At 39.6% G+C, this 21,903-nt stretch overlaps 1 protein-coding gene across 3 annotated transcripts in view; it reads left to right on the top strand.

The window, feature by feature from the left end:
- FREM1 (FRAS1 related extracellular matrix 1) overlaps positions 1–21,903 on the top strand; it is a 187,797-nt gene that overhangs the window by 70,182 nt on the left and 95,712 nt on the right. For all 3 annotated transcript variants that reach the window (XM_082695032.1, XM_082695031.1, XM_082695033.1), the window contains 7 exons: positions 3,241–3,585; positions 4,295–4,437; positions 9,864–10,057; positions 10,756–10,846; positions 12,129–12,296; positions 15,638–15,846; positions 18,373–18,466. In XM_082695032.1, coding sequence (XP_082551158.1) covers positions 3,241–3,585; positions 4,295–4,437; positions 9,864–10,057; positions 10,756–10,846; positions 12,129–12,296; positions 15,638–15,846; positions 18,373–18,466 — 1,244 coding nt within the window. The remainder of the gene's footprint in view (positions 1–3,240; positions 3,586–4,294; positions 4,438–9,863; positions 10,058–10,755; positions 10,847–12,128; positions 12,297–15,637; positions 15,847–18,372; positions 18,467–21,903) is intronic.

Here is a 21,903-nt window from a genome sequence, read left to right as displayed (position 1 = left end):
ATATTTGGGTGCTACCAAGTTGTGGGCATAAATATTTACAATTATTAGATCTTCTTCTTGGAAAGAGCCCTTACTCATGATATAGTGCCCTTCTTCATCTCTTTTTACAGTTTTTGGTTTAAATTATAGTTTGTCTGTTTTAAGTGTGGCTACTCTGGTTTTCTTTTGACATCCATTAGTGTAATAGGTGGTTCTCCAAGCCCTCACTTTCAATCTGTAGATGTCTTTAGGTCTAAAATTAGTTTCTTGTAGGCAGTACACATGGATCTTTTTTTTTTTTAGTCCATTCTGATTTCCTATGTCTTTTGATTGGAGCATTTATTCTATTTACACTCAGAGATATGAATTTATTCGTATTTGTATTATATTACAAGTTAATTGTATTACCTGTAAAGTTTGTGTTTCTGGAGATTTTCTCTATTCCTTTCTAGACTTTGTTGCTTTTGGTCTTTCTTTCCTACTCAAAGTGTGTCCTTTAGTATTTCTTGCAGTTTAGTCGTCATGAACTGCTTTAGTTTTTGTTTGTCTGAGAAACTCTTTATCTCTCCTTCTATTCTCAATGACAGCCTTGCTGGATAAAGTATTCTTGGTTGCATATTTTTCCCATTTAGCCTGTTCAATATATCATGCCACTTTTTCTGGCCTGCCAGGTTTCTGTGGAGAAATCTGATGTGAACCTGATTTGTCTTCCTTTGTAGGTTAGGGATTTTTCCCCCTTCCTGCTTCCAGAATTCTTTCCTTATCTTTGTATTTTGCAAATTTTACTGCAGTAAGTCTTGGTATTGGCTTGCTTTTGTTGATTTTGATGGGAGTTCTCTGTGCCTCCTGGATTTGGATGTCAGTTTCCTTCCCCAGATAAGGAAAGTTTTCCCCAGATAAGGAAAGTTCAAAGAAAACTTCTGTCTTAGACCTCATTTCTATTTTTCTATTTTTATTTTTTTAAAGATTTTAATTATTTATTTAAGGGAGAGAGAGACAGAGAGCGCATGAGCCGGGGGAGAGGGACAGACTCCTTGCTGAGCAGGGAACCTGACTCTGGGCTCAATTCCAGGACTCTGAGATCATGACCTGAGCCGAAGTCAGATGTTTAAATGACTGAGCCACACAGGTGCCCCTTAGACCTCATTTTTAAATAAATTGTCATATCCAGAAAATCTGGAGATCTTAGCGTTTTCATTAGGGTGCTCACATCAATGGATGACCATTTATTTACTTACTTATTTATTTATTGAAGAGGGAGGAGCAGAGGGAGAGAGAGAGAGAGAGAGAGAATCTTAAGCTAACTTCATGTCCAGCACATAGCCTGATGTGGAGCTTGATCAATATCACAACCCTGAGATCATGACCTGAGCCGAAATCAAGAGTTAGAATGGACTGAGCCACCCAGGTGCCCCTGGATGACCATTTATGAATAGCCTCCTGTACTTGGCTCATATTTAAATTTCAGATGCCAGGTAGTACTCCTTCTAAATATATTCTTTAACTTGTGATCTTACCCCCACTGGAAGATAAAATATTTCCCTCTCATTTCTCTGATTCAGAAAAATGTATTGAAACTTTATTTTTTGAATATTTGGTAATTATGTTATTATGTTAATAACATTATGTTATGTGAATTATGTTACAAGGATAGTAGTTAACAAGGCAGTAAGCCCTAACAAAAATAATATTCATGTCATATGATAGTATAGTCCATTCCTTATAATGAGCTCAGAGGATTTAATTCAGTTATCCTTTTGGTATAATGCATAATGCAGAAAGGGGGTTCTTATTTATTATCATTTGTGATTAGGATTTCTGAAATCAAAAATGAAATGATAAATTCTCTTGTCTAATCCCAGGAGAGTAGGAGATTGGTTTAAGCCTAGGTGTATTAATTAGGATGGATGTTCAGTTACATGTAAAGGAAACCCAGTTCCAGTGATTTAAAAATTCAATATCTATTTTCCTCATGTAATAAGTTGCCCAGAGGTAGGCATTCCAGATCCATGAGGCCAGGAGCTCTTTCTGCTCTGTCAGTGGTCACAAGCTAATGCATACACCTCTAGACTTTGGGTCTGCATTCCTGGAAGGAAGAAAGAGAGGGACAATGAAACAGTTATGTCAATTAATTTTCTCTCTTTAATAGCTTTTCACAGAAATCTGATACAACAGGTTCCACTTAAATCTACCAAGCACATATTACCTCCCAGATGCAGTGGTGTCTGGGAACCTGAGTATTTTATAATGCTCATATTGCCATTCCAAATAAAAGTAGGATTCTGCTACTGGTGAAGAAGCAGGAAGAGGCTACTGGACAAGTAACCTGCAGTGTCTATTACACAAATGTTTAATCACTTATTCCTCAGGGTTTTAAAACAACCATATAGTGTGGGGAGACCACTGGGGCACTTGTCATCAAGAATTGTAATCACCTATACAGAGTGAAGCAATGTTTATTAGCACTGTAGAAATGAAGAGTAGAGTGATAGCCCATGATGATGTGGCTCAGAGGAGGTAGAAAATAGTACTAATATTTATTAAGTATTTTCTTTGTGCCAGATACTATACAAAGCATTCTATATACTTATATCAGCTTTATGAAATGAAGTAGTATCATTATTCCCACTTTACAAATGGGGAACCTGAGATTTAGAGAAGTTGACTTGTTTAAGGTCATCTACCTAGAAAATGGCTGAACTGGGCTTTGAACTGAGGCCATTAGATACCAGAGCTCTAGCTTTTGGGCAATAAGCCAGTGATTCTCAAACTTTAGCATGTGTTAGACTCTCCTGGAAGTTTAGTGAAACAGATTGCTGGGGCCTATCTATGGAACTTGCATTTCTAAAGACATCCTAGCTGGTACCAATGCTCCTGGTTGAAGACTGCCCCTCTAAGAGGTGCTGCCCTGTAGGATGACAACAATGAGTTTAATAATCAACATATTTTGTAGGCTTACTGTTTTTTAAATTCTCTCATCCTTACTAGGGAATATGAGGTAGGTAGTATTAACCCTGTTTCACAGATGAGTCTCAAACAAATTAAGTACCTTGCCCAAATCCACACAACTCATTAGTGTTATAGCCAGTATTCAAAACCAGGTTTTTGGAGGTCCAGAGCTGACTAAACAAGACTGTTTAAGTGAGGCATGAATTGGTTGGTCCTCTTTCCTTAACGCCCTTTTCTCTATGGCTGCTTTCACCACAGCTGTTCTCTTGGCATCCCTCACTCAGTCAGCTCCATCTCTGCTGTCTCCATCAGGTGGGAAAGGATTTCTCTTCACTGTGGCTGACCTTCAGGCTGGAGTTGTTCGTTATCATCATGACGACAGTGATTCCACCAAAGACTTTGTGATCTTCAGGATATTTGATGGCCAACATAGCATCCGCCATAAGTTTCCCATCAACATTTTGCCTAAAGATGACAGTCCCCCATTCCTCATAAGCAATGTTGTGATTGAACTGGAGGAGGGGCAAACCATACCGATCCAGGGTTCCATGCTCAGAGCATCAGACATGGACTCCAGTGATGACTACATCTTCTTTAATATCACAAAACCTCCTGAAGCTGGAGAAATCATGAAGAAACCAGGTCCAGGGCTGATAGGTAAGTTCTGAACAGTGAAGATTGTTGGCGCCAGAATTTGTACAAGGGTGAACATCAAGTTTATGAGGTATGATATGATGATCGTTCTCATTTTATGGATGGGAAACCTCACACCTAGAAAAGTTAAATTGATCTATTCGAATTTGTGCATCTGGAAAGTTCCAGCCCTCAAGCTGACTATTACACTATGAAAAATTATGTCTGCCAAGCAAGATGATAGAACAAATAAGTTTGAAGAGAAGTGTTTGGCCTATTCTAAATATTGGTAAAGTAATTTCCTGAATAACATTTGTTTAAGCTTTATCAGAATAATTCCATAACTATTTCTTAAAGTACTCAGGAGTAACAAAATAATAGTGATAAAGCAGTTAGTGTTAGTTAAGACTGTGTTCCTAAAAAATATTTTTTGTAATGCTATTTTTTCTACATATTTTCAGATAGGTGTAGCAACTTTAATTTTTCTGCTTATTATTTATAAGCCTTGATAATATAATATTTAATATTATATTATAATAATATAAATAAATATTAATATTATATTATATAATATATTTATATTATTATATAATACAAATATAATATTTAATGAAAATTCCTTGGGTGCATACACCATATGAGGCAGAAAGTACTTCGAAGGTAAGTCCAAAGTTTATACTCCAACATCTGGGAGATTGTTACAAAAGTATGTGATGTTTTGTGGACCGAATAGGCTATCCTGTCCCTGGCTTCCTTCAGAGGGATCTATTTAATGGCATCATTTACTATCGTCACTTTGGTGGAGAGATCTTTGAAGACTCTTTTGAATTTGTCCTGTGGGACAGCCACGAACCTCCAAATCTCTCAGTGCCGCAGGTAAGAAGCTATCTCTGAATACTGTCCTCAACTCTAATCCACAGATAGCCGTTCTGGGAGGTGTCATTAGAAACTATAAAAATCAGGTCTTAAGATTTTAAGTTTGAGAAGCAATGGATTCAACAAGGTTAAGTCAATTTCTTTGCATGTCTTCTCTATCTTTTACTTTCCTAATATGTTTTGTAAATTATTGTGTTTGTAAAGTATTGTATTTGTAAATATTGCATTTGTAAATTACTTGTAAAAACTCCGTGTTATGTTATGCTGTGTTTTCAAGATTATTTAACCATGGGACCCTTGCAGAACACCTACCAAATATGCTGGCCTCATAACACTCAGGAAAACACTGGCATTTTATGTGTAAGTGGTATAGTATAGTCTCTGAAGTTACATTGCCCATGTTTCTCTCCTGTCCTTGACCTGACCTGTGCCTCAGTTTCCTCGCCTGTAAAATAGGTAAATACTTCAACTTCCTTATAGGGCAATTATGAGGGTAAGGGAGATAATTATATATAAAGTACTGAGCTTTCTGGCATATGGTAAGCACTCAATAGATAAATTAGTTATTATTTATTGTTGCTTTTGAAGAACTATGTGTTTCACCACCACTCAAGTATATCATTTAAGTATACAGGATACAGAAATAAGTTTAAGGAGGCATTCTCATATAGAAATTATAGAAAAGGAAGTTAGTGTAGGATCTGGACAACTATCAACTTAAAAGGGAGTCTCCATATAAAGAGAGCATGGCTGGTGGTAGGAGTGGAAAAACAGCTGAAAATAAGTGATCACTTACTATATATAGTTCTTCTTGCTAAGCATTTTATACCTATGATCTTGGAAGGTAGCATGTGTAGAAATCTAAGCAAATCTAGAACCAGCTCTAGAATGATTTTTTTAAAAAAGACTTATTTATTTTAGGTAGGAACAGAGGGAGAAGGGGGAGGAAATAGACTCCCTGCTGAGCATGGAGCCCAGCTGCAGAGCTTGGCCTCATGACCCTGAGATCATGACCTGAGCTGAAATCAAGAGCCAGGCGCTTATCAGACAGAGCCACCGAGGTGCCCCTCTAGAATGATTTCTTAAAGCATATGTCCCTATTGGCTATATAAGGCTTCTCATAATGTCACTGTCACTTACATTAGCCACTATATAGGGGACTGAGCTATTCATCTGTTTGCTAAGACAAAGGTAACAAAAAGGGATGATTAGGAAGAATGACGTCAGAGAGCCCAGAAACTGAAGGAACAAGGTGATCCCTGTTAAGAGGGAATAGAGAATGAATGAGAAAATTCTTAATTCATCTGCATATTGAATAACAAATCAATTCCTTTCCAAATAACAACTCCCTTTTTTGGTCAGTGTATTCTATGCCATTTCTAGGTTGCATTTTTGCTTGAGACCTTGGTTGACTTGATGATGCAAAATGGCGACGACAAATAGGATTTATTTTTAAATCTTCTATTGTAGCTATTCAAACTGACCTGCTTCTGACTAGAATATCATATCACTTTTAGCAGATTATGTATTTTTTTTAACTGAAAGCTCAGGACTTCTTTTTCCTCTTCTGCTATTACATATTTTATGCAACATAGGTATAGAATTATTTATATTTATCTCATATTTATTGATCAAATGGGGATGTGAGATCTCCCTAGAGTAGGAAAACCTCATTGAAACAGAATTATTTCTGAATCTTGGCAAATAGGTCAGACCAAACTCTGCAGATCCAGTTGTAAGTTTATTCCCTATGGTGGATGGAAAGCAAGGATCTCCTCAGGTGAGACACAATGTGCATAAAGCAGGAAAGAACTTACATAAGCAGGGATGCCCCTTCCCTCCTCTAGTCCTTCTCTACTGAATGCTCCTCTGAGAGGTTGACTGACACACCAACCAACAGTATATCTACACATCAGCAAGAAACCCCCTCTCTCTTTCTATCTTGGTTGTCATTACTGTCATCAAATTAAGCCTCGCCTGCTCAGTTTGTTTTTGAAAAGTATTTCCTTTCTTATCCTTCTCAGTAGAGGGCTTTTTAGGTCTTAAGCTGTAAGAGATCTTAAACCTAGGAGAAAGTGATATTAGAAGTAAAATGGGATGGGGGAGGTGTAATTGGTGAGGGGGATTAAGGCATGCCCTTGTCGTGATGAGCACTAGGTGATAAAAGTAAAAACTTGAAGAAAAAAAGAAGTAAAATGGAGAATGGAAAATAAGGATAGATGAGAGAAATAGGAAGAGGACTAAGAGATGGAGGAAGAAAGGAAGCAGGTGCCACAAAGGCCTGTAGTTCAAGTGGAAGGAGGCAACTGGACATGACTGGATGAGAATGGGCATCCAGGGCATGGACATTTGTCAGAAGTCAGAATGGAAAGTGGGGTTGGCAAAGCTAACGTGGGTATTAGTTTCTGGGGCTGAGAAATAGCACCGGATAATCTCAAAAGAAGATGCAAGATAATGAATCAGACCAAAATCAAAGCTGAGGCAGAGAAAGGATCAAGAACCAAGGCTTGATGGCTTCTGGCTAAGAAAGTCAGATAGTAGCTGTCGGAGTATCATATGTGGACCCTGATCCTGAGGGTCAAGGTCAGGCTTTGTCATTTTGTGTACTGATTTATCACTTTATATTCAGATTCTCTTCAAGTGTGTGTGCAGGTGCCTGTGGCTGTAAGTAGACTGCAGGGATGCAGGGAGAGCCAGCAGCAAGAGCCCATGATTGGGCACTACTTTCTCACTGTCTGGGAATGGCTGTTCAATGTCTTTTTTACAACCAAATTTCAGTACAATGAGGATTCTTTATTTCTCTATGGAGTTTTTTTAAAATAGGATTTTTCCTACCCACAGACACACATACAATAATTGTTTAAACATACATAAATATGTAAAGATTCATCAACTTAAGTGATCATAAAGCATGTTGAAAAATGTGCCCACCAAGAATTACTACAGGGGTATAAAAAAGCATGCTTGTACATTCTTTTTATACAAAGAACACATTGGAGAATAAATTAGCATGGAAAATGGTCTCTTTGAAGGCACAATAACTATTGTTTCCATATTAAATCCAGTTTTTCAATTAAGTGGAGCCTTGCTGATGCACACTATGGCTGGGAGGCCCCATAGAGAATTTCTGAACTTTGTAGATTAGCAAAAAACTGTAATTGGAAAAAAAATTGTGACACAGACTCCAGGAGACTGGAGAAATGACTGTCATTGTGTTCTTTTATTTTGATAACTGGCTTTAGTTTTTAATTATTGAAATGCTTTGTAACGGAGTAGTAAATATGTTGTATGCTTTTGTAAAAGTAATGAAGGATGGAGACAGGGGATTAATTAATTGAGCACCTACTACTAGATACTCACTGTGCTACTAGAGAGAAAAATTGAGCCCCAGAGGGGTAAAATTATTTGCCCCAGGGAGCATAGCTTGTAGCTGACCAAGCCGGTGTCCCAGGCTTTATCACAGAAAAGCTTAACTATGCCATAGTTTTTGCTCTGTGCATCAATTTTAAAAGGAATTTTCTTCATTTTCAGATTAGATATTGTGAACACCATTATTGTAGACAAAACTGGCATTGCTGATCTGTGCTTTGGTAACAATATTAAAACTAGAATCAGGGTAAGAATACCTCGTGCATCAAGCTGTGCAAAGATCCATGATGCCAAACAGATGTCCGGTTTCGGGAGAGAGTTCGTAATTGCTTTCTCGCAAACAGTCATGGATTATTGGGGAAAAAAAATAAATGTGATTATAAAAGTTGTTTGGCAAAACTGCCTTGCCCTCTTACATGATCCCAAACCCTGAGAGTACGATTTTAAGTTTTTAAAATCACAGATAGGACATACTGACTGGGTTAGCAAACACCAATGAAGTATCATCTACCTACAAAATACCATGCTAATTGCAGAGCAGCCAAAATGAACACAATATTTATTGAGCACCTACTATGTGCCAGATACTCATCTACATGGTGATATTTGATCCTCATAGCAACTCTATGAGATTATTGTTGTTACACTTAACTAACCAATAAAACTGATACCCCAAGAAGTTGAATGACTTGTTCAAGATTAATAGCTACTGAGTGGTATATTCTGCATTTTAACTGTCTACCCACTGACAAATTTCACAGGGTTTTCAGTATGCTATGGTTCTCCCCTTGTGGACCTTTCAGTCTAGGAGAGACTGACATGTGGACTACTAATACTATAAGGCAGTAAAATATTTGTTGAAGGATAAGCCAAATTCAGAAACAATTCCAACTGAGAAATTGGACAAAGTTTGTTTGTTTTTTTAACAGATTGATTTATTTCTTTTAGAGAGAGAGAGAGCATGTGTGGGGGGTGGGGTAAGGGCAGAGGGAGAGAGAGAGAGAGGGAAAGAATCTCAAGCAGACTCCTTACTGAGAGGACAGTCTAATGCGGGGCTCAGTCTCATGACCCTGATACCATGACCTGAGCCAGAGTCAAGAGTTGAACACTTAACTGACTGAGCCATCCAGGAGTTCCAAGAAACTGGGCAAAGTTTTAAAAAAAAGTCCTCAAGGGTAAGAAAGCCTGAGGTTGCTGGAGAAAGCAGGAGAAAAGCATTGTAGACTGAAGGAACAGCATGATCCAGAGCATAGAGGCCTTCTTGAGAACTACAACTGGGTATCTTGTGCTCATCTGGAGTCCTGGGTTAATGTTGAAAGGTGGCACAAGATAAAGTTGAAATATAGAGTGTGTCTAAACTGTGGAGGTCTTGGGTGCTATGCTGAGGAGCTTGAATAATTTAATCTGAGTGGTTGTTTAGTTTTTTGGGGAGATGAATAACCGAGTTGGCCTGCTTTTTTTTTTAAAGAGAGCACTAGAAATATGTAAAGTCGAGATTAGGTACTGGAGTTAGGGTTCACAGGAAGCTATTGCAATAATGTAGGGAAGAAAGAATGAGAGTGGAAGCTAGAGCAGTAAGAGTGGGAATGACAGTTGGGGTGGGGGCGGGGTGTGGTCATGGCATAGGAAATTTGGTAAGCAAAAACTCTGGGACCTGGAGATGTGTTACATGTCACAGGAGAAGGAGGAACCAAAGTCATAACAAGGTTTCTAGGATCAATGACTGAGTAGAGGGTGGTAGCAAAAGAAAGCATAGATTGTTGGTGGAAGGGAGAAATCGAAATAAAATCAGGAACATATTTTGTGTATCATATGCCTGTTCTGTAGCTTTCATGATGGCATTAACTATATTTGTGATAATTTTATTTTTAAAATATAACATTAAATGGGCATGAATGTTCCATTTTTGGCCCAAGTTCTTAATAGCTCCTGAATCATTTCAGTGGAAGTATATTACAAATGGGAGTTTTGAATAGCATCTTCACCATGACTGGGGGACTGTGGGGACATTTTCTTTGGTGTATTTCAAATTAATGGCACAGATAATTTCTTTCCAGGTGGTGACCATCCATATCACTCCAGTGGATGATCAGCTTCCAAAAGAGGCTCCTGGAGTTTCTCGGCATTTGGTTGTCAAGGAAACTGAGGTGGCCTACATAACTAAGAAACATCTACATTTTATAGATACAGAATATGACAGTGAGCTTCTTTACACGATAACGACACCTCCGTTTTTCTCTTTCGGCCACAGGTATCTCTTGAGAAGTCATCACTTGGGCTATTTGTTGAGGGTTGTGTCCAAGGACTGAGTCACAAGTGTCCCTATACAGTACTGTGGTTCAGTTGTTCTCTTGGTCAGACATGAACTTGTACTCAAGTCCACATATATTGTAATCTCAAACTTATCTCATACCTTCCTTCAAAAGCTGTATTAATTGGTAAGTGATCTGCTACTGGTAGTGTCTTCAGCTTAGGTAAGCTTCAAAGAGTCTTTAATCTGTTTTTCATACAACATTTCTTTTTTTCTAAAGAGAATGTTATTTTTGACTTTTTATTAAAAGGTATTGAATCTTTATAACACTATTTTCAGACATTGCAGGCCACAAAATGGTCATATTGTATGACCCCAATCAGAAAAGTGACATGAGTATACCTGAGGCTTGTGTCATATACACGATAGCAAGGAAACATTTTTTAGAATGATAAGAATGATCTCCTTTGCAAAGCAGAAAATTCTGTACATAGTTTCTGCAGTCATAAGAATGGCATTGATAACTCTGGACTGAAGGCTAGAACCCCCACAACAGCAGGAGAGAATATAAAGATGGAACATTTGATTTCTTCTTACAATGAACATTTGTAGCTTCAGAAAAGTTGGTTGCAGGCTCTTTGACTAGTTGTTTCTTGCCTGGAAAATTAACTGATGTGTTCTCCTGTATTTCTCTTTAGACATCTGAATGCTGGGAAATTATTCATGGTGGATAGCATCCCAAAGCTGACCAAAAATCCTGCAGCCCTGGGACTGGAGTCATTCACTCAGGTATGATGCTATGCTAAAATGTTGACAAACATGATGGAGGTGTCTTCTGAGAGAAAGGATGACACTCCTAGTGTTGGACTCAAGAATGTTGGCCTTTGACATCTGTCAAAAGCATCAAATGCTTGATGTCTACATTCTGTCTGCTTGAACACTTTTAACTAGGATGTGCTATCTATTTGACAATGCTTCATTGAGCTGGATATGATTTCAAAATCTTGCTATAATTCAACACAGCCTTTTGTATTGTTTTACCAGTAGCAGGGCTCTGATTTACAGACTTGGTGCTTATGGTTTTATTCCAACGCATTCAACTCAGGATCCTACCATATTAGTTTCTTATGGCTGCTGTAGGTACCACAACTGGGTGGCATAAAATAACAGAGACTCACTGTCTCGAAGTTCTGAAGGTTGGAAGTCTGAAATCAAGATGTTGGCAGGGTTGTGATTCTCTGAAACCCTGTAGAAGCCTTCCTTGCTCTTCTTTGGACTCTCTGATGCTCTTTGGCTTGTGGATCATCACTCCATTCTGTCTCTGTCATCCTGTGTGTCTTCTCTCTATGTGTCTCTCTCTTCTTATGAGGACACAAGTTACAGTCCATAAAGGGCACTACCCTTCCCTGTGACCACACCTTAACTAAGTACAGCTGCAACAACCCAATCCCCAAATAAGGTCATATTCTGACGTACTAGAAGTTAGAACTTCAACATATCTTTTTGGGGGGACACATATTCAAAGTATAATACCTACTGCCTTCCCAAATCTTCATCAACCTTCTCCCCCTTCCTGTGGACTCTACCCTGAAACTCCCCTAGAGTCACAGTGATAATGATGAATACTTAGGCAGCAGCTACCCCTGTCTGTAGGGCCAATTCTGCCTAATCTCACAGTAGCTGATGTTGCAAATGAGTATGTAAACCCCATGTGCTCAGTACTATTACTTTATTATTTCATTTATTATAGTGATAAAGAAACAGAGGCCTTGAAAGTTTAGTTAACTTGACCAATATCACATAGCTAATTTATGGTGAAGCTGGGTCAAAATTCACATCTCCTGTCTTTTATAGAGTTGTGCTGACTTCGAGCACTTGGCATATTTACTTTCTTTGTTCTTTTTCCTCCTGGTTTTAGAAAAAGTGATTTATAAAATAGAGATTTTGGACTCTTCAAAGTGGCATTTCTAGTGTTCGATGTCAACATAATGGTTCTCGGGGACCTAGTTCTCTGAAAATCTCTGATCCTTGAAGATGGGCACTCACATGTCCATCTCAATTTGCTTTGCAGCATGCTGTGAACCACATGAAAGTGGCCTACATGCCACCCATGCAAGATATAGGCCTCCATCCGGGACATGTGCAGTTTGCCTTTTCCATCAGTAACCAACATGGCGGCACTTTGCACGGGATCTGCTTTAACATCACAGTTCTTCCAGTGGACAATCAAGTTCCTGAGGTATGTATGATGTTTGATATTAAAGATGACAAGGCTGGAAGATCTCAGGAAAGAAAGGGAAGACTTGAAGACTTACTAAAAAATGCTAACTTTCCTTCAGGCTATTTTCCAGAATTTTTTAATTTTTCAGCTACAGTGTAGGAAAAAAAGCTTGGGGAGGGGAGTCTTTCACCTCCCATGGGACTTTCTGTCTGAAAGGTGAGATTTTCCAGTTGCTGAATTTGGCAATATTTTCAAAGCTTTATCATAACCTCTTTCATTTTCTTTCCTTTCTGCTAAGTCTCACATGCTGATCAGGGGAAGGGGATTAAGTTATGGGTCTCTTAGCAACCGGAAGGACTTATTTGATCTCATTGCAGGCCAACCCTAAGCTTGCTAATCTAAATAAGGTTTTTAATTTTTCAAATGAGTGAAGATGGGTTCTTCTATCCTCTCCCATCCCAGCCCTAGTGTTGACATAAGCGGTCAAGAAGCTGGGCCTCTTATTAAAACTGAACTGCAAAGGCAATGGTACCTTGTCTACATCTTATATGTGAGGCTAGACTTCAAAGTGAAAGTTTGATCCAAACCCCATCAGGGGGTCAGATTTAACTCGTGTGGCTATTCCTGGGCTCATTTTACCCTCATAAGTAGAAAGACAAGGTAGGATTACCTATTCATCAGGACCCAGAGGGATGAGAACCCATACTTCTCTCACCCCTAAGGAAAGAGATCACCTTCCAGGCACCTGTTTGGAGGACAGTCAGGAGCCCTGAGGCTCCCTTTCCTGCTTCCTCCTCCACATTTCTACATCTGCCCAAAGTTGGATGGCAGATGTCTCACTCTGAGGGAACAAGTGGCTTTCCCAACCCACAGAGCTATTCTGACAGAGCCAAACAAGACTTTTAATTAGTGAGTTGTCAACATTCACACATTTCATATCAAGTCTGGCTTTCTGACTTCTCTTGAAAATTTGGGACCTCGAGGAAGAGTAAACTCACTTACTTATCCTGAGCAGCAGTTGCCTGGGCTTGCTCTCCAGTCTCCAGAGGCCCCACCACGCTCAGCACACTCATTTACATTGCTGGCCTGCCCCCTCAGGCCTCTGAACTTGCCATTTTTGGCAGAAGATGTGCCAAAGAGCTCACGAAAAAGACCAAAGAATCCAAACTATATTCTTTGATTCCTTCCCTGTCAGGGACCAGATCACATTCCCCGTGGAAGAAATAGTTTAGAATGTCTGTTTATTTTATTAGATTTTATTCATACCATCTTTTTCCACGTATGAGATACACGCCCTGAACTAGGCCAGCATCTTAAGAAGTCAAAGCATCTTCTAAAACAGTCACTGAGATAAATAGTGTTTTAAGCAAAGCAATCCAAACCTCTTGCTAGAGAAGAATGATCTGTGGAGAAAACTAGAAACATTCAAGTGAATAGTTAACCTCCCTCGTTTGAAGGTAGACTGAGTAGCTATGAGGACTCGGGGCTAACGTGGCATAGCACCTTCTTTTTCCTATAGTGCATGGGACAAAAGAAATCATGCCTTAGAAAACTGAGACCATTAGAAATAAAATCAAATGAGTAGCTTAAGTGAAACCAGTCGCAAGAGTGGTTTCCTGGCATAAAATACCCACAGATAGCTGAGTTGAGTGATAACCACTAGGTGATTTTAATATCATGCTAATGGGAAGGCCCAAAACCTAAACACTAGGTTTGGGCAGAGACTGAAAAGTTAGTGGTGAATGAGTTGGGGGAAATTAGCCTTATGCTTTTATTTTTTGAAAGTTGCCCTAAAATACATATATATTTTGAAAGCCATAGAGTACAGCGGAGTATATCTCTTGAAACATTAGCCTCTCGGGGTATTAATTGATGCAAATTTGGAATCAATGAGGTTGGCAGATGTGGACCTTGTCTCAAAGATAATGCTCCTCTTTTAATAATAGGAGTATTCTTTCCTTCTCCTACAAACAGTAAAAGTGTAGGAGTAAGCCGTGTGGGAAGGATGGGGGCGAGAGTCATTGTAGGGAGAGAAGTCCCTTGTATTGTGTTTTCCTTTCTAGTAGAGGTAGCTTATTTAAGAATAGAAGGCAACTGTCTCAGGGTGGTTGGTCTAATAATTTCCATGACCCAGGGGGCTGCCTTGGGGCAGCTGTGCCCTTGTGGGCAGGAGGTTAGAGGAGGGCTCTGAGTGAAGGCTGTGACTTGTCCTTGCTCACTTCTTTTTCCTCTGCCCATCTCCACGCCCCCCAAACCCCACCCCCTCCAACCACTCCCTTTATCAACTTTTTCCTCAGGAACATTCTGCCTTCTGGGAGCAGCAGCTGGTCTGAAGAGAGCAGCTTCTTTCTTGAAGAATGCTGTATCCTCACATGGGTGGGGCACTTACCTCAGACCTTTAGGAGGGGAACTTCAGAGCCCATGATTGGTACCCCAACTCTATCTGCTTGCTTTTACTTCTGTGTAGTAATATAAATTTAGGAGAATGAGAGGCTAAACAAAGTTCACCAATGTTTCTACTGAGGATCTCATAATGTTGGATATGCTTACACGCCTTATAAATCTCCAAGGTGAAGATACTGTACATGACTCTTCTCAAGCCTTATTTGGCCATAGAACACTTCTTGCCAAGTCACAATGTAATGATAAAATATCCCAACCCCTTCTGACTTGCTTTTTACTTTCAAATGAATTGTTTGTTGAGTAGTGGATTTTTCTGTCATCAGAAGTTATCTTTATGGTTTTATTATTTGTCTGATGTTTGAATAAATGTATTTCTTATGGAATCTTCAATCTCTGATCTTCAATTTCCCAGGTCTACTTCTATCTTGAAAATACTCATTACATTTGACACTTAAAAGCTCCAACCAATTTCCCAAATCTTTAAGAATTTTTAGGGTAAAAGGAAGAGATGGATTCTGTCCTCTAGGGGAATTTGATATAAGTGTTGTTTGTTGTTGTTTGATATATATATATATATCTATATCTATATATATATATATATATCCAGCAATGGGGGGTATGGACATGGTGATGGACGTTACTATTTCCTCTATTTAGTGCCACTGATAGTAACCAGTTCGGTTGCTGCTTCCATTATAATGGGGTCTGAGGTAATGAATTGTAGATACTTTCAAGCTTACAAATCCACCTTGCTTCTTTGTATACCTCAGTGCTTAGAATCGGAAATGTTTAGTAAAAATTTTTTTCAGCCAAGATGTTCAGCTATGAACTTGTTCCCTTTACTACATCCTTGAAAAATTAATTGACATGTGAAGGTGGTACTAGACGTTTTCCATTTATTTAATGAGCTCAGTCTTCAGGAAAAACTCATAGAATGTTTTCTTCCTTCTTTTTAGGTGTTTACCAGCTCCCTGAGAGTGACTGAGGGAGGTCAGTGTATCATCAGCACAGAGAATGTTCTGGTTTCTGATGTGGATACCAAACTGGACAACATCTATCTCTCCCTGCAAAGACCGCCTCAGTGTGGAAGTGTGGAGCTGGATGGATTTCCTCTAAACACAGGAGGCACATTTTCTTGGGGAGACCTCCATGCCTTAAAAGTTAGGTTAGAACAATTCCTGGATCTCTTTTTTGATATGCTTTGGCCTTCATCTGGATGAGTTGTGAGGCAGAGTAAAAGATAGAAGTTTGTTCGATTTTTTCTGGGTTACTAGCAAGCCAGTTAGTACTTCAAGGGTCAGTTGAAAATTTGAAATGATAAACTTTCAATTTCCCTCCAGACATTTTCTTTCCATCTGTCTAGCTTGTACCAGTGGAAATGACCTTTTGGATATTTGAACAATAGGAATTAATTACCATGAATGTTAATTTGCTTCAACTATACATATCACAAGAGGCAGTAGGCAAACTAGATGAATATAGACTGAAATAATTTATATGGCTAATCTATATAGTTGAACTTGGCTTTAAGGACAGTCAGTTTCACTGTGGAAACTGGGAATAAATTCTGTTGATCAGAAGAGTCTGGTTAAGAGTTAGGGTTAATTTCTATTCCATTGTACTGGGAAGGGACTTGCAGGCAAACATGAAGGGTAGACTGGGTAGGTAGAGCATGGAATAGTACTTGGGTTTCTGACAGAGAGAGCAATTTATTTGTCAAGGTCCTACAGCAGTTCCCCTCACCTTAAGGTCTTTCACCTTTCTTGCTACTGTGGTTCTCTAAGAAACTTTCCTGCAGAATTTAGTAACATGCCTTCCCTGTAAAACAATGCAAGATACTCAAAAGCAAGGATCAGGTAGACAGATATACTAGCTGACTTTTCATTTATAGGTTCAAATTGTAAATGGGAATTTTGACCTCTCAGAAGGTATTAGGCATCAAATGCTTAATTCCACACTTGGAAGTTGACTAGGAGCTCAAATTTGTGCACAAGAACATCAATTTCATCTGAAATTTAGTTTGGTTACATTAGTTATTCATGATCTCTAATATATTGACCTCTTTTTCACTACTCATCTTATCCTCATTAAAATTTCCTTTTTTTAGAGATCTCAGCTCTTAGCTACATGTTAGAATAAGAGCTCTGTTTAGGTAATTCTTACTAGGGAGCAAGCAATGGATAGAAGAGTACTATTATCTGCCAGCACATATAATTCAAGGACTTGCAGTTGTGGTTTTTTTTTTTTCCCCATTTAATCTTTACAGTAATCAAGCCTGACAAGGTCAATGGTTGTATTCTCATATTATGTGGTATATATTATATTATAGTTGAAGAAACTCGGAGGTTGAGGTCACTCAGTTAGTATCTGGAAGAGTCTGGTTTGGGAAATTCTGTTTGATTCCTTAGCCATGCCTTTGGATGTGTACTCCTAGATCCGCTTGGCTCTTTTAGGGGTATTAGTATGGTAAGATAGGACCTAGTACATTATCACATATCTATTTTTGATGAAAATATCAAGGAGCATAAGAGGCAGTGTGTGGGAGGGATACTGCGGTGGGAGTGGACTTTCTTCACCACTGGAATGGAATCCCAAACCTGAGTCCCTACCCAGTGTATGGGTAAGAATAGTTCTGAGTAAAATTATCTTTTAACCTGGGATTTTTTCATATCTAAGTGCTTTATATGATTGATATATGATTTTTTTATATTTATTTGAGAGAGAGAGAGAGAGAGCATGTGCATGTGAAAGAGGAGAGGGGCAGAGGGAAAGGGAGAGAGAGAGAATTTCAAGCAGACTCCCTGCTGAGTGTAAGCCCAAATCAGGGCTCCATCCCAGGACCCAGACATTATGACCAGAGCCAAAACCACGAGTTAGATGCTCAACCAACTGAGCCACTCAGGTACTCCTCAATATTATTTTTATGTAAATTTTAATTTTATTTCTTAGGGCTTATTTCCTATTTTGAACAAATCATTAATGAGCTAAAAATTTGGCTCAATTCAACCACTGTTTAGAACTTACCATGTATCACTACAGTGGTTGGAGAGTAGATGGAAAGTCTTGAATTAGACAATTCTGTTATAAAACTTGACTGGAAATTAAAGAAAAGTAGGGCCAAAGCTAACTCAAGGAAAAATATTTTGAAGTCTGGAGGGATTAAAAAATCTTTATAGGTTGAGTGAAAGAGAGCTAGTAAATAGAAAAAAGAAAATGGCAGAAGAGAAGCAATAAATAATTCGTAGATCAGAGTTTTGTAGAAGAACTGAACAGATCGAAAGTACAGGCAGAAAGATCAGGCTTAAAAATGGTGGAGGAGGGGCCTCACCAAGATTCACAGTGTCCCTCTTTTACCTACTATCTGTCTCAGTTACTCCCCAGCCCCAGCCTTATTTTATGTAAGTAAGCAAAACTACACCAACTGGTTCCCATTGCCATGGTGGCAACTTGAAGGGCTAATTTTGGTTTGTCAGACATATCATGAAACCATATAAAACATTTTTCCAGGGTGGAGCAAATTTTTACATTCAGGGACACTTGAGTAGTTCGGTATGTGACTTCGTGATTATGTTATGTATTTTGTTATTCGTTTACTGGCCATATGGCCAAAGCCATGGAAGAGCTTTTGTGTCAGACATCTCCTACTGTCACAGTGGTCTTGAGGGGCTAGTGGCAAATATCATCCCCACAGGTATCAGCATGATGGCTCTGAGAGACTTCAGGATGACATATTCTTGGAGGTCACAGATGGCATGAATTCAGCAGAATTTGTTCTACATGTTGAGGTGGGTAGAATGTTTCCTTCCTCATTCATATAGAAATAAAGCATCTGGTTTAGAAGCCCTTTTTTTTTTTTTTTAAGAATGAGAGAGAGCGGGAGAGAGAGCATATAAATTGGGTGGGGACAGGTAGAGGGACAGAGAGAGATTCCACTTTCAGTCCAGAGCCTGATGCAAGCCTTGATCCCACGACCCTGAGATCATGACCAGAACCAAAATCAAGAGTCAGATGCCCAACCAGCTGAGCCAGCCAGGCCCCTGCTTTGGAAGCCTCATTAGAATTCCTTGTAGAACTTGAAACTTGTGGACTCCAAACAAGAGCATACCTGCTTATGTCTGAACGTCTCAGGACAGGCAATAGTGAAGATATATTGGTGAAATGGGCATGCTGCCTTCTCCTTCTAATCCATTTAAAGCTTAAGCCACTTGGACCTCAAACCCAGATACTTAACTTTAAAACCAGTTGGTTCTGTGTATAAATGGATTCTGATATTTCTGATGACAGCTACCATCACTGGGCTTTTCCCTCTTGTGCAGAAGAAGCCATGTCTTTATGTGTGTGGTGCCCCTTTATGAATTCCTGTTCTATATACTCCTTTCTGAGATCTATTTGAAATGATGATTTTCCCCCTTTGGACAAATGATGAAAAAATCTGCACATCAAGGTTGATGGGAACCCCTGAGTTTCTCTGTTATGTGAACCCTTAAGTCCGTAAACAAAACTCATAGGGTTTGCAGGTATTTATACTTAGTGACAAAAGAAGGTCTGCAGAAAGAATTATCATGTCCCTCTTACTGTTATTTACCAAATTCTATTTCTGTTTGAATTTTGTCAGATCTCTGTGATGTGAAATTTTAATTAGTGGTGATAATGTGTTTGAATGATATTTTTATGGTTAATAATTAATTAAGAATGATCATATCCATCTAGTATTTTTAAGAAGTAAAAGGAATTATTTCCAGCACAGGGCAGTAGAAGGGGAAGGAATTATCTCCATTTTATAGGCAAGAAAACTTAGGTTCAAGAAGTTTCCATGACTTGCCCCAAATCATTCATTTGTGTGTACACAGTCTGTTTATTGTTACTTTTTAAGCAAAAGGGCACTGGCTTTGGAAGCCAATCAGAAGTACAGGTTATTTTTTGATAATTATATGTGATTGTTTTCTCCCCTGGAAGAATGTTTTAAATATTATTGCCTTTGGGCTTCATTAACTATTTGAAACCTGAAGCTATTTTGTATTTTGTAAGGTGGTCATCATGGATATATTGATGACATTCATCAGATAGAGTCAAGAACAGTAACAATGAGCATCTTTAATGAATCCACTCAGAGGACATGAACAAAGATACTGTTTCCTAATAAGCCAATAGAAAATAGAAGAGTATTGCATATTTTTTTAACCTCTGATTAAATAAGTAAATCTGAGTTTCTACTACCCCATTCCACTACCCTTTAAAGGAAGATATGAAAATAATCTTATGTATATTTGTTGTAGAGTTTTTAGCCTGTTTAAATAGCAGGGTGTGCAGATCATATATACATATTTACCTTTCTTCATTTGCTTACTCCATAAATATTTAAAAAGTACCTTCTGTAGGCCAGCTCCTATGCTAGATGCTTGGGATACAATGATGAACATGACAAAGAAACTCTCTGTTCTGTTAGAGACGATAGTCAGGGGATGATGGCAGACATTAAATAGATTATCGCTGAAATGATTGATTAGTTAAAATGCTGTGTTCTGCGAATAAATGGAGTGCTAAAAAAGAGTAAATGGTAGAAGTCCCTAAGTGAGTCTGAGTCGTCAAAGAAGTTTTCCCTGAAGAATCCACATGTAATCTGAAGGAGAGGGTCGCTGAGCCAAGAGCTGAGGCTGAGCCTACCAAGCCAAGGGGCAGAGAGAGTGTGCAGAGATGGTGCAAGGACTGGAGATGGGGTCTTCTGGTGAAAAGGCAGTGGGGTGGCAGAGGCACTCTATTGCGTGAAACGAGGCCTCAAACATTCTTGGAGTTGTGTTGGGAAGCAGCTGAAGGCCCCCATAAGGACAGGGCTCGAAGAAAGCCACATTTTATTTATTTATTTATTTATGCATTTAATTTTTATTTTTAAAGATTTTATTGATTTATTTGACAGGGAGAGACAGGGAGAGAGGGAACATAAGCATGGGGAATGGGAGAGGGAGAAGCAGCAGTTTTCCCACAGAGCAGAGAACCCGATGCAGGGCTTGATCCCAGAACCCTGGAATCATGACCTGAGCCGAAGGCAGCCACCCAATCGACTGAGCCACCCAGGCACCCTGAAAGGCACATTTTAAAAGGTGAAAAATTTACATGATCTGAAGAGAAACCAGAGTTATAAAAGCCACATTTTAAAATGATCCCCATGGTTGAAACAAGGGGGCAGGAAATGTGGGGTTGAGAGTATCCGCAGACCAGACTTGATAACTAAGTGAGTAGCACACGTGCCAAGTTTGAGACTGTGAACTCAGAGACAGGATGGCCTTTTTTCTGATTTAAAGACTTGCCTTAAAGAGGAGTCAAGATGGCGGAGAAGTAGCCCGCTGAGATGACATCAGGTAGCAGATCAGTTAGATAGCTTATCTAAACATTGCAACACCTACAAATCCAACGGGAGATCGCAGAGAAGAAGAACAGCAATTCTAGAAACAGAAAATCAACCACTTTCTGAAAGGTAGGACTGGTGGAGAAGTGAATCCAAAGCGACGGGAAGGTAGACCGTGGGGGGAGGGGCCGGCTCCTGGCAAGCGACGGAGCAACGGATGCCAGGAGCAACGGAGCATAAAATCAGGACTTTTAAAAGTCTGTTCTGCTAAGGGATTTCGCTCCTGAGGCTAAACCGGAATGAAGCCCACGTGGGGTCAGCATGGCCCCAGGTCCCGCAGGGTCACAGAAGGATCGGGGGTGTCTGAGTGTCACAGAGCTTGCAGGTATTAGAACGGGGAAGCCGACTACAGAGACAGAGCCGAGGAGTGAGCTCTCTGCTCGGGGTTACCTTGAACTGGTCTCAGGCTCGGTGAGCTTGGAGCACGGCCGGAGGCCAGGGAGATGGGAGTGATTGAGCGCTGTTCTCTGAGGGCACACTGAGGAGTGGGGCCTTGAGCTCTCGGCTCCTCCAGGCTGGAGACCAGAAGGCTTCCATTTTCATTTCCGTCCTCTGGAACTCTGTGGAAAGCCCTCAGGGAACAAAAGCTCCCGAAACCGAACCTGAGCGAATTACTCAGCCCAGCCCTTGGTAAGGGCTGTGCAATTCCGCCTGGGGCAAAGACACTTGAGAATCACTATAACAGGCCCCTCCCCCGGAAGATCAACAAGAAATCCAGCCAGGACCAAGTTCACCTACCAAGGAGTGCAGGTTCAATACCAAGGAGAGCAGCGGAATTCCAGAGGAGGAGAAAGCAAAGCACTGAACTCATGGCTTTCT

This window comes from Mustela nivalis (assembly GCF_964662115.1).
Source record: "Mustela nivalis genome assembly, chromosome: 13".
NCBI classification, from domain to species: Eukaryota; Metazoa; Chordata; class Mammalia; order Carnivora; family Mustelidae; genus Mustela; species Mustela nivalis.
The sequence above is the reverse complement of the archived record's forward strand: the minus strand, read 5'-3'. Positions and strand labels throughout refer to the sequence as shown.